This window comes from Stylophora pistillata, chromosome 12, assembly GCF_964205215.1.
Source record: "Stylophora pistillata chromosome 12, jaStyPist1.2, whole genome shotgun sequence".
In the NCBI taxonomy this organism is placed as follows: Eukaryota; Metazoa; Cnidaria; class Anthozoa; order Scleractinia; family Pocilloporidae; genus Stylophora; species Stylophora pistillata.
Genome location: NC_142530.1, coordinates 20,449,145 through 20,462,578, shown reverse-complemented (window position 1 = coordinate 20,462,578; position 13,434 = coordinate 20,449,145). Strand labels below are relative to the sequence as shown.

General features: G+C 40.3%; 1 protein-coding gene across 1 annotated transcript in view; it reads left to right on the top strand.

Annotated features, from left to right (window-relative positions):
- Nucleotides 1–13,434, top strand: part of LOC111327511 (uncharacterized) — a 55,930-nt gene that overhangs the window by 20,830 nt on the left and 21,666 nt on the right. The window contains 10 exon segments of the mRNA XM_088740267.1: nucleotides 3,267–3,301; nucleotides 3,761–3,877; nucleotides 4,773–4,834; nucleotides 5,307–5,431; nucleotides 5,852–5,956; nucleotides 6,636–6,676; nucleotides 6,970–7,022; nucleotides 7,343–9,540; nucleotides 10,335–10,392; nucleotides 12,989–13,219. Of these exon segments, the coding sequence (XP_088596393.1) occupies nucleotides 3,267–3,301; nucleotides 3,761–3,877; nucleotides 4,773–4,834; nucleotides 5,307–5,431; nucleotides 5,852–5,956; nucleotides 6,636–6,676; nucleotides 6,970–7,022; nucleotides 7,343–9,540; nucleotides 10,335–10,392; nucleotides 12,989–13,219 (3,025 nt within the window).

The window sequence follows — 13,434 nt, the reverse complement described above, 5'->3', positions numbered from 1 at the left end:
GGCCCCCTGTGGGGAGACGACACCTTGAATCATCCTCTCTAATTCCTCCTTTACTTTAGGGAGTAATGGGTGGGGAACTCTTCTTGGTGTGTACAGGCACACTGGCTGGGAATCAGGCTTAAGAGCCATACGATATTCCGTTGTCATTTTCTCTAGTCCGGTGAACAACTTTGGGAATTCCGATCTAAAGTTTGGTACTTACGTACTCAGTTCTTCAACATCTGCGTCGAGACGTTGGACAGGACCCAAATCGACACAGGCTCGTCTGCTGAGGAGCGAAGATGACTGGTTCTTAATGACGTAAACTCGTTCTTGGATCTTGCATTGTCTGTACTTATTCGTGGCTAGGAATGATCCAGTACCAGGTAGGCGGGTCCCCCCAGGCCCCATGAGTGTTTGCTGGACATTCTCCAAAGGCTGATTTTTTAACCAGGGTAATGAGTCTCTGACAACGGATACAGATGCGCCAGTGTCTAGCTTGCAGCGAGTGACGTTTTCATTTATCCCCACTTGAACGATCCAGCTGTTTTCTCCCCTTGGATTTCTCCTAGAAAGGGAATGTCTGGATTTTCCTCTTCAGTTTCATGTACTTTTTTCTTTTGTTGTGACTGCTTGCTGTTTTGGCTCCGTCAAACGGCTTAAAAATGGCCCCACTTCTTGCATTTTAAGCAGGTGGCATTCTTAGCCGGGCATTGTCTCCGGTCTTGGTGTGGCTGGTTACCACACCAGGAACACTTGTTGATACTCTGAGGGGGTTGTTTTTTCCCGGGGTGTTCTTGCTTATTATTTTGGCTTGCACGCTTGACCATGTTTACGGAGTTTGTGCTAGTCTGTGTACTCCCCCGTACAACTTCTCTACCCTATTGTCTGGCTTCAGCCTGTCGACTAATTTGAACTGCTTCTTCTAATGTTAGCCTCAATTTGGATTGAAGTCGATCAGAAAGTGCATCGTCTAACACTCCGACAATTATTCTATCACGAATAAGTTCATTTTTGAGTAAACCATACTCACAATCATCCGCGAGTCTGTATAGGTCTTATCGTATCACTTATGATATTTTCACTTTCAAATAACTTTCATCGTTCGATAATGAAAGTCCTCTATTGTACTAGAGGTTTCTGTAAAGAGATTAATGAACAGAGAATCAAAACGTTTTTATCTGAACAACATGCAACAAACAGAAACAAGGATTCAAATGATTAAATGGTCAACGATATCAAACTCACTGTCGTCCATTTTGCACGCCCAAACCCGATGCAGATCTGTGCATGCGCGTGAATTTACTGCTGGACAAAAAACGGGTCGCAGGCCGTTGTGGGCCGCTGGGCCTTCGGACTGCCAGGCTACTGGGCCGTGGGCCGCGGGCTTGTTTTTAGCAAACCCCTTCCTCAGGTTGTTTAAATGTTGTCAATATGGCGGATTGTTTAGTCGTGGAGTCGTGACCATACCATATTTGAAAGGGTTATCTGAGCAGTTCAGAAGAACTGCTGACCGACACTCTTTTCGAGTTGCTTTCAAGCCTGGAAGAAAGGTAAAAGAGGTTAAACAAACATGTCGAGAACCGCTTGGTGAAAAGCAAAAATGTGTTGTGTATAGGATTCCTTGCAACTGCCAGAATACTGTGTAAGTAGGAGAAACATGGCGCCTTTTCCAAACAAGAAAGAAAGAACACATGGACAAGGTGAGACAACAAATGAGGACCTTCATAAAGGAAACACTCTATCGGCCGAAAAACGGATGGTTAAAGAAGATGGAGGCCTGGCACGACAAACCGTGGAGTGCCAAAGTGGTGTTGACTGGGGAAACGCAGAGATCGTAGCAACAGAGAGAGGAATAAAGCAAAGAAAAATTCTAGAAGGAATTGAATCACTACGGTAGAAACATCGCGGAATGAGAGTCCTTAACAATTTTGACCACGTTGAAACATGGAAACCAGTCCTAAACTCCTTTGATCATGAAAAAAGACTGTAATAGACAGTGAATTATCGCAAAAGAAGAAGTACTTGACAGACCTCAGACTACATTTCCCGCACAATCTGACATCGTTTAAACGTCGTGTAATAATCACGAAACGTCATGCGGCGGTCACCAAGCTGAAAGACGAAACAATCCGCCATATTGACAACATTTAAACAACCTGAGGAAGACTAGTAAAACTGGTCGAAACGTCGGTTTTAAAGATATTTTAACCTCGGAAAATCCCAGAAACCATTAAAAAAATTTTAGTTTCCTTTGGAGAAATTTGACAATTATACGATTTTTGACATTCCTTGAATCAGGAAGCCTGTGAACAGCCGCAATATTACTGTCATCGATCTCTGCAGCAATTAACGTGCCAATTTCTTTGACAAGCAGCTTGGGGTTATCCGGACTGATAATCGAAACGCCAGTGATCTCAAGGCAATCCCTTCTCGAGTTAAAAAATCCATTCCCAAAGAAAAAGTAGGGAGATCTTCATCGGCTTGTTCGCTTGTGGCCATGTCTAGTTTAACTTTTTTGCGGAAGTTTTTTTCCCGTTTTTTTAAATGAAAAATGCTGAAGTCACTCGCGAGAAAAAATTGTTTTCGTGCACAATGGGAAATTGAAGCACGCTCGCACAATTGAATTTGATTGCACGAATGTACAAGCTATGTTATAATTGTACTTGTGTTTGATGTGAATGCCGTGGCTATAAAAGAAGCCCGAGTGAACGCTTCTCGAGCGTCTAGTTTATGATATCATGCTCATGCTCATACAAGAATTGCCTTTTGTCCTATTTCACCACGACTAATACTTTGTCTTTCACGAAATAAATAGATCCTCTTTTTCAAGAACAAGGTCACATGTACTCTTATTCAACATAACTCATTTTGACATGTCAAAGAATGGTGCACTTAAGGAATCATGATACACTTTCAAGTTAACCCACCCAGGGATATGTTCTATTTTCCATGTTTCTCTTTCAATTTCAAATGCCAAACCGAGACCATGAAAGGGATTTGGACTCAAAGTATTCAGAATATCTCTTCTTTTGTATTTGTTGACACTCATTTGTCATTTATAAAGTAGAAGATGGGGTGGCCTTGTGGTTTTTGTCTTGCATTCCTAATCGAAAGTTCCGAGTGCATGCCTTGGCTGAAAATTTTGTGGTGCGTTCTTGGAAAAGATATCTGACACTAGTAGTTAATATAATACTTCAAGTTGCCTTAGCGGTACAAGTAATGTTAGTTAATTTACTTTTTTGATGACTTTCTGGAGAAGCTAAAATCATATTTTTACTCCACAGTATCCTGATAGGCCTTCTCAATACAAACAAAGAGAGTGAGTTGTTTTGTTTTGTGGAGACATCAGTAAAAGAGAACATTCTCGAATCATAGTTACTGTCGTCTCTTTCGACCCCACGTAATAATCTTAAATTACTAAATGGTAATCTCCCTTGGTTTAAGAATGCGTTTCAAAATGTTTTTGGTTTAAGAATACATTTCAAAATATTGGTTGCCATTACACAGAAAATTGATATTACGTGAGATATTTCATAAGAAAGCCCTAAGATGTATTTTTGGCTTATCGTTCCGATTTACAACAAACTTAAACAATATTGTTGCAATTATAATGCTTCAAATTAGAAGTAGTTCTTAGGATCTTTTACCTTAAAAGGTTTATCACAGAAAATATTTTGCTTTCTATCAGAGTGGCTAATTCCCGCCTTTATTATCTATACTTTGTGCTGAGCTAGAGAACTGACGATTGGATATAACTAAATTTAACACTTCTTTCTAGATTTCATAGTGACATGACACGATCTGAAGCTGACATTCTCTTGTCTAAGGCTTCTTATGGCACTTATTTTGTTCGAAAAAGCAACACTTTACCTGGAAGACACGTACTTTCGTTAAGGTATCCTTATCTTGTATTCCTTCAGTAGTTTTCGCCTATAAAGGAAATCAAAGTTACAGCACATCCTTATGATTGATTGTACCTGTAAATCGCTGAAGATATGGTTAGTTATGAACGTTACTGAGTTTCTGCAATTATGAACTTTGTGTCACTTAGTACACGAAGGAGTTTGGAAGAATATTCGAAAGGTGTTTAATCCACCTGCCTAAATGAACAACCTGGATTTAACCCATTCTCCGGATCTGCAAAGATTGTGCAAGGGGCTTAGCTAACCACATCAGAACTCCATTAGATTAGTTGTTCAGGAGCCCCACGTTACGTCTCCTGATTAGTTTGGTATGCCCAGGTGTTTAGCTTTGAAATTGTATACCTTTATCAAATTAATCAAACATATTTGGTATAATAGTGGTGAACAGCAGGAACAACAAAGTTCCTAATTGGGTTTTGCTAGTGGTGATCTTGTTTGGGTTTGCCTCGAGGCCTTGATCTCGACCAACAACCTAGTTGCTGTTTGGGTTTTTTGTTTCCAATGATCGACTTTTGATAACGCAAGTAAGTGCTTTGTTTTTCACTTCTACCAACCTTGTGCAAATATTTGGATTAGTAATTTTGCAGAGAATATTAATCCTCCAAGAACGACAGGCCTATAACCCAAACATGTTCACTAATATAGTACTTTTAAAGGAGGTGTGGTAGACTTGATTTTAGTTAGCTGAGTAACGAGGAAATACCAGAAGAAGAGTCTCGGTCCCTCTTGCTTGAGCGAGTGTACTAGAGCCAAATCCCCAAAGTTGGTCGTAACATTACCAGTGATGTATTGATCTGAAGGTGCTCAGATGTTCTTTTGCATTTGATTTATTTCAAACTCTTATTTTAGCTTTGCTTGTTTCAATAGACTCAATAATTCTCTCGTCAAGCACTACACGTTATCTCATAAAAATGGAATGCATATCGTAGGTACGTAAGCCAATTGAAACTTTTGTTGGGCAGAATACTCAGCGTAAGGCTACCTGAGTGTTTTTACTGGGTGGGAGGTTTGTTCGTGAAAAACCTGTGCCTTGGGTCTTGAGTATGGCCTAGGGCCGAAGGTCGTACTCAAGATCATACCCAACAAGAAAATTGCAGCAAAATAAAATCCAGAAAATTTTGATTTCTTCCTTAAACAGACAAACAAACAAAGAAGACAGTGACGCCATAATTTTCTTGCTCAATACCATAACAAAGACAAGGTCCGACCCTTCCTAATTGTTTTCTATTTTGAGAACTTTCTTTGTTGTAGCCCGGCCTTCCCTATCTTCACCAATATCCTACTTGAATGCGGATTTTAAGTAGACCTCTGACTTTTTTAACCGGTCTTTATTGTGCGCTAGGAATGAAGGATTACATTTCACGGCGAGACAGAAGTACAGTATAATTCATTTTTTCATAGGCGATAAGGAATTTGGAAACCTTGAGGATCTTGTTAATGCAATCGTAGAATGTGAACACCTCAACGCTTACGTAGACGACTTTGCTGCTATACATCAAAAGAGAGCAAGCCTTGAAAGACATGAGGTATTCCTGTGTAGAACTAGGGGATGATTCATTAACATTGTCCTCTTTTGTAAGACGCGATTGTGCGACCCCAGTTTTTGACGAAGTCCGATTAGAACGGCGCTCGTTCAAGAGCCAACAAAAAATAAAACAATGCCTCGTCATCAGAGGAAATATCATGGTGCCTAATTCTAGTCACCCTATTATGGGGATTGCCACTTCAGTAAACGGCACTCAATTTTGGGCGGCCCTGACTATTTTGCAAGGTTCAGGTGTGTGGTGGACTCAATACTCCAAGCATCATGCCGTCGTGCTCTTTGGGAGATTCAAGTGTCCGTTATATGCTTTTGAGATCTTTGCACGTTGATAGAAAAAAAAAAAACCCAGTGAAGTAAAATAATTGAGTGCTTGTGAAGCTCAGCATACGAAAATTTATTTCAGATTCCCCGTGATGACTGCGAGATTCTTCCTCCTCCTCCTGCTTTCGCAAACGAAGACGACTCAACTGCCATTCATCCAAAGAGAGTAAGCCTTGAAAGATATCAGGTATTCATGTGTTAAATTGGGGGATGATTCATTAATGTTGTCCTCTTTTGGAAGACGCGATTGGGCGACCCCAGTTTTTGACCGGCGCTCGTTTCAAGAGCCAACAAAAATTAAAACAACATCTTTTCATGAGAGAAGATATCATGGTGCCTAATTCTAGAAGTCACCCTGTTGAGGGCATTGCCACTACAGTAAACGGCACTCGATTTTGGGCGGCCCCGACTTTTTTGCAAGGTTCAGGTGTGTCGGAAACAGGATAATTAGTATTGTAACGATTTAAAATTATCTGACGGAAATCGAGTGTCACGATCTGTCCGCTCCGATAAATCAGTTTGTTTATCTTTGTTGGGAAGAACTTTATAGCCAATCGACTTACGTTTTGATCAAGGTGTGTTCATGAGATAAGAAAATCTTTGTGAGTAGTTTTTTAGTCGGTCAGAGACTTTGCGTAACGTGATTCTGCCTGCTTTTTTGAGAAATAAATTCTGGAAGAAAGGTGACAGTGTGGGCTCCTCACTAATTCTCCACAAGTGTGTGTGGACGACTTCGGACTCATGCTCTTTGGGAGATTCAAGTATCCGTTAATATGCTTTTTGGGACCTGAAATGAGAAAAAAAGCCTTTTCTTAAGTAAAATAATTGAGTGCTCGCGACGCTCCGCATACGAATATTTATTTCAGATTCCCAGTGATGACTGTGGGATTCCTCCTGGCACCGAGAGGTAGATAATTTTACTCCACAATTGTTACTGATTAACCGTATCGCCACTGTTACTTTAATTTCTCCATGAAAACCACTGACAGTCTCAGTCAATTATATCATTTTCAGGCGCTACCCTATAATTGATTGTCACTGTTTCTGTTCTCATTTTCATTACCATTACCCTTGTCTCAAATCCCCGTATTAATAGCCGTAATCATTTCTTTTTCACTAGTGCATTATCTAACTGGAAGGTGGGGTTCGTAGAAATTTTGACAGCTAAAAAACTGCCTGTTTTTTTTCCTACATTTGTAGTGAACAAGATAGTTTCAGGCAAAGTAGCAGCAGCGATCAAAATGGTGGAAAAGGTATGTTCAAATGAATCAGAGACAATATGTAGCTCTAATATAACTTACAAAAAACGTAAATGATAGTAGTTCTGGTTTAAAGACAGTGATTATTTACTCTTTTACTGTTAATTACTATTCTCCACATTTTTGCCAATAAAACCATGTGACTGCTGTAAAAAGGGAAAGAGAAAGATTTGTGATAAATACCCGGAAGATTTCTCCCAAATACCAGAAATTGTAGCGTCAAAAGAGTGTTATATCTTTTCAGTAGTTATTGTCAATAGTCAAAAACTTTATACTTCAATTAACCAGGTGTGTGATAATTTATTTACATGTAGTTCCTCTAGAGATTCTTGCTCGTGGATCCCTGATCCAACACGCTTACCACAGAGCCCTTGAGGAGGGAAAGACAACTGTGAAGAGAGTGCCCATGATGTTTATAGGACAAGGCCAGGCAGGAAAAACCAGTTTAAAAAAGTCACTTATAGGAGAGAAATTCGATCCATACGAAAGAAGTACCGCAGGGATAGAGGCGGATCCCTCCTACTGTAACGTATCAACGGAGGTTTGGAAAGTAGGCGAGCCATCTCAAGAGGAAGGTTCCAGTCCACTGCCGTTTTCGTATGAACACAGCACCGCTCAGTATATTTTGGATCGCCTCAAACGAGAAAGAAAAGAACGCAACTCAGAAGACATGACTTTGTGTGCCGCAGTCTCACATGACAATCTTTACTCAGCACAAGGAGAAGCAGGAAAGGGAGACATATCAGAAGTACCAAAGACGTCCAGCAAACCAGATGTATCTGAGATTTCAAGAATGCAAAGCCAGCAGGTACCAGAAGAGGTATCAACATTGATTGAGAAGCTGCTTAAAATGGACGACAGCAAGAAAGATGACGATAGAATCTATTCCGTCCTGTGGGATTTTGGTGGACAGTCAGTCTATTACGTCACTCACTCCATGTTCCTTACCGTGAGAGCAATTTATTTTTTGGTTTACAACCTAAGTTGGGATCCTGATGAAGTGGCCAGCCATCGAGTAAGGCAAGGCGTCTTCAATATTCAAGATGGTTTTTGCGATAAAACTAACAGGGATTATCTCGATTTTTGGATGTCCTCAGTGTCTACCTTAGTATCTCAAGACGAAGTCGTACAGGGAGCAGCTACATCTACGACGTCAGAAAGGATGCCTCTAGTTTTTCTTGTTTGCACGCACGCTGACAAGGCCTACAAGAATAAAGATCCTGAGGAAATAGCTCAAGAATTGTTTTCATCTTTAAAGGCCGAATGCTACGGCGAGCATTTGCAAGGCTACTTCGTTGTGGATAATACGAAGTCCGGTGGTGAAGAAAAGGAATGTGCTGGTGTTACACGTCTGAGGGAAGAGGTTCATAATGTTGTAAAGAACCTGCCACAAATGAAAGAGGCTTTACCGATCAAATGGTTAAAGTATGAGAAGGCCTTACAGGGCATGCTTCAAGATGAAGTAAAGTGGATTTATTACGACGAAGCTTGGAGAATTGCAAAAGAAGAATGTGGAATTTTGAGTGAAGATCAGTTTCAGGTATTACTGACCTTTCTACACGACCAGTGAAGTTTAATTCATTTCGATGACACTCCAGATTTGAAGAAGATTGTTATCTTGGATCCCCAGTGGTTGATAGACATCTTCAAAAAAGTCATTGCCATTAAACCTTCGGAGAAGAAAGGAAAGAAATTCGAGGAATTGTGGTTAAAGCTTGAGACAACGGGAATTTTGGATGAGAGACTATTACAGCATGTGTGGCGCCCATTTTTTGATGTAAATGAAACATCGTCCAGCCTTGTGGCGTTGATGAAGAAGTTCTGTTTGCTGTGTCCCTGGCCTTCTTCGTCAGACAAAAACTTATCCAAAGAATACCTTGTACCTTCCATGTTGATGTTTCCACCCAAGGAGGACATCAATCAGCTCATCGCCTCTTCAGGTATCCCATCCCTATTTGTTAAGTTTGCATCCGGCCGAGTTCCCCCCGGCTTGTTCCCTCGCCTGGTGCTGGATATCTTTCAGTGGTTCACCGACTACTTTCGCAGCAAGGTGCAGCCTAAACTACACCAAAACTTTGCAAGATTCTTTATTGACCCAGAACAAGGCTGTTCTGTAATCCTTTTATGCCGTTCCTCTTTCGTAGAGGTTGTCGTTCACAAGAAAACTATTAAGTCATTTGGAGAAACAAATTATGACGACTTCCAGGTAGCTGTTGCTAAAAAGGTGTGTTGTAAGCTAGGTTTGATTCTTGAATGCATGCGAGGAGAGTTCCATTGGTTGAAGAATATGGCGTACGAAATGTCAGTGTGTTGCCCAGTTTGTTGTACACGAGAGTTTGCAAGCCACTGCTGCAATCATAATGTGCGTCGTTGCAAGGAAGAGAAGTGTTTGCATTTCTGGTCTGAGTCTGAGTTGCGTGACGTTCAGGAGCCCCTCTTATGTACGAGGTCTGGTGTTGTTGACGACTATAGAGTTCCTGTCGCACGTATGGGGGTTTGGTTTCGCAAACAGGTAAATGAAATTATCATTCGATTGATTTTTCCCCCATTTTCATTGGTTGGGAGCCCACCACGTGACCTGCAAACAACTGCTTACAAATAATGGTCTGCTCATGCGTACTAACGTCTAACTCCGTTTTTGTTGCAAATAATATTCTGCTCATGCGCAGTAGTAACCATGAGAAGGAAATCATTTGAATTCTGAAACCATTTGATTTCTGGCAGCAGTGAGCGCTTGCTGCTTCCCCCAAAAAATTGAAAACAAACTCGGTGATCGAATGATATAACATTTATTGGACGAGGTTGAGCAAAATATCGGGATTTGTCCGTGGCGAGCAGATCAATTATTTGACGAAGCCGAAGGCTGAGGCAAATAATTGGTCTGCGAGATAATTGATCTTTGAGGCCTCTTATTTTTGGGGCAGCAACGTTTCGGCTAATATAGACATACTGAAAGTTTTAGACTAAAATTGTTTGTGGTCGAAAAAGTAAAAATATTGTAATGGATTGCAGTGTTTTTCTGTAGTCACTGGGTGCTCAAAATAAGGCTCTCTTCCGTTAAAAATGTCGGGTTTCTTCATCTTGATGTAGTGATTGAGATGGACATGCCTTAAGAGAAACAAACTAAATATCCCAATAAATACAAGAACGATGGTGAAAAATATCACTTCATGATATCTTTTGTCTACTGGGCTGCGTTAGAGTGGAATACATGTCTAAGTTATAATTTGGAAAGCGTCAAAGACGTATTTTCAGGGAGTGATGTATTATCTTTTAGTGACACAAAAATTCTCCCATTTTCAACAGCAAGATGTTGAAGGACTTGGCTCTACAGCTGATGTGTATCTTGGGAATATGATTGAAGGTAAACCCATTGTAGTTTTAACCAGTAGTTTTTTGGCTAGAAAACTAGAGTCAAATGGGAATGCGGAGAGAAAAAACGTGATTGTAATGATGAGCAAAAGGTACCTATTTATTCGTTGATTGAACGTTTTTAAGTGTGTTGCCCACAAAACACGAAAAATCACCGCAAATATTTTGTGCCACACCTAGGGCGGATCCAGGGGTGATTCGGGTGGTTCGGTCGAACCCCCTAAATATTCCCTCAGAACGCTAGAAATCATGTTTCCGAAGACCTAATTTTCAAAATTTTGAACCCCTCAGAAGGGGAACAATTCTCCAAACCCCCCTTGACTAAATCCTGGATCCGCCCCAGCACACGGTATCTTAAACGTCACAGAGAGGCGATTATCAAGTGCTTGTTTGTTTATTATTCATGCACATTAGTGTGACCGATAACCCAAAGTTTAGACATCGTTTTTGTTGCAAAACCGCGGAATGAGGAGGCAATTTAGTTAGATGTCTGACCCTTTCTGTTCTTAAAGAATGCGTTTCAAAATCAATGTGTACCCCACGCACGATCCTTTGGAACAGAGTGTGCTCTGCAGGAAATCAGATCCGTCAGGCGACAAATACTTTTTTTATATATATATTAAAATATAAAGTATTTAGCGCGAGTAGTCGCTTTACTGATTTTAAGAAGATAGCCGACTGTTTTGCTGTCTTGGAGACTGACCCGGTGATTTTCCAAAATGTCATCATCTGAGGGAATTTAAGCTGGTCCACTTATCGGCAGGCTATCTAGGCTTTTTTGCTTATATAAACAACCGCTTGAAATAAAATCACCGATAAAAACGAAAATAAAGACGCGCATAATAACAATAATAGTAATAATAATAATAATGATAAGGACTTTATTATTGTGTCAGTTAAATCTAGCGTAGGAGAATCCCCAATGCTAATAGGGGAAACATAACTAGAACTGACTGTCTAAAATGAATATATGATCGAAATAGAAAGAAATAATAAATAACATAGTTCTGAATAAAATATACAAATGATATACTGAAAAATCTGGTAAGAAAAATTACAATTATGAATGGCAAAGATTGCAGCCACTACTTAAATCAAACCTGCGTATCTGGGTCTTGAACTGCTTGAGACTGACAGCCGATCTTTCTTTATTTGATAACTTGCTTCAGAGTCTTGGGCCTAGATACTGAATTGAATGTTTAACAGAAACATCATTTGAATTTTAAAATTATGTTTTAGAAATCTTTGTGGCGCTTGTTAAAGTATAACTGGAAAGAGGCAAAACACCCAGGCTTAGCCTTGAAACTTTAAAGCAGTTTGATTTTGCATCGAACTTGACACGACCTAGATCTCTGCGCGCGCACGAACAAATAGTTTTATCAGTCGACTCATGATTCGCCGTATCTCACTTTGAAACTTTTTCTCGTAGAAAACTCAGATTTTTTCCGAGCTAAAGTTGACTTGAAAATAATCGCTACCGGCAATTTTGTCGTAATTTGCAATAAAAAAGAGCGTTCCTTAGCCAATTGGTTTTCAAAAGGGGGAGATTGAAAGAAATCACACAATATCTGCCTCAAATCGCTACCAAATCCACTTTTCCAACTCCCCTGACTTTCGTCCACCTCTGCGATGCTTGCACTTTTCAAGCACGGGGAATTTTAGATGCGTCAAACAGGTGAACAGCTTTAACTTGGAAAAGCAGTGATTCTGGTTTGGTCAATAAAACCAGTTTATTATATGGTTGTGTCTCACAAGGACTGGGTACTACCGAATTCACGAATTTGATTGGCTGAAATCAATATTAAAAGCGGTCTAGATTTTCCCATCTAGACCGGCATCTAGACCGGTCTTAAAAAAAAGGTACAAAGAATATAAAAAATTGGCATATAAGACACAGCCATATAATAAACATCTTATTAACCGAGCTAGGTCGGTCTGTATGGGAGAATCTTGACCTCGGTCACTGGAACAGACCCCACTGCGTTTAGTCTGTACTGGCGACCTCGGTCAAGATTCTCCCATATAGACCTCCCGCTCGGTTAATAAGAACTAATTCTTAAAGTTTCTCATTCTTCCGTTTACTTTGTACAAACTGGCTTCCAGAACTCCCAAGAGACCAAGAAGCTTTACCGTCATTGGTTCTCCCTTTATTTAATCCGATTATTGGTCCCTTGGGAAATACACACGCATCGCAGGAATAAAGGGGCCTCTCAGGCATCCCCTAAAAATAAGGGCGCCGTCATTAGTTACTGATTCTGGCCAGTGATATTTCGTCAGCTCAAAGAGCAATTATAGTCGATATTCGTGGTTTGTTGCAGAAAGGAATATTCTTGGATATTAAATTATTGCATTTGTATTTATCTATTACAGAGAGAAACTAAATTTTTCTCATCGTCTGACTATTTCTTTATAACTGTCTCTTTTAAAGATTTCTTTTTATAGTCAGAAATTTAGGACAAGAAACGAAGTTTGCCTTTTCCTCCCTCTAAAACTTTTTGCGTTCAGTATCCTTTTACACCGAGCATCTTCCTCTCAATTTCTTAGTCTGACAGCAAGGAGTTCATATCTTTTTGTTTTACTTTCAACAGGTGTTGACGAGCAAGCCCTTGTTCTCCCCAATGAAGTGCTGTTAGAGAAGTCCGATGCTAATCATGTCATTGCTAAAGTACAAGAAAATCTCTCATTGGAACACAAAGCACTGATAGAGCCAGACTCAGAGACTAAGCGCCAGATTCGCTGCCTGTGTTTACGGGCGAAATCTCTAGGGAGACTTGATGTAGTGGAAAGGTTACGGGAGATTGCACCTGCTGGCACAACAGGTATGATGATTTGAAATCTGCTGAATGTAGACAGCTAGAGAGAATCATTGTATCGAGTCACACAGTAGAAAAACCAGACGACACACTACAAGTCATCCGCCGGTGATTAGCAAACAGCTAAGTGATTGGCATTCCTTTGAGTGATCGATTTTTTTTTCCACTTTCACTTTATGTTTCGTCTGCTCCATTTGTGTATTGCTTTGGGGAATTATCCG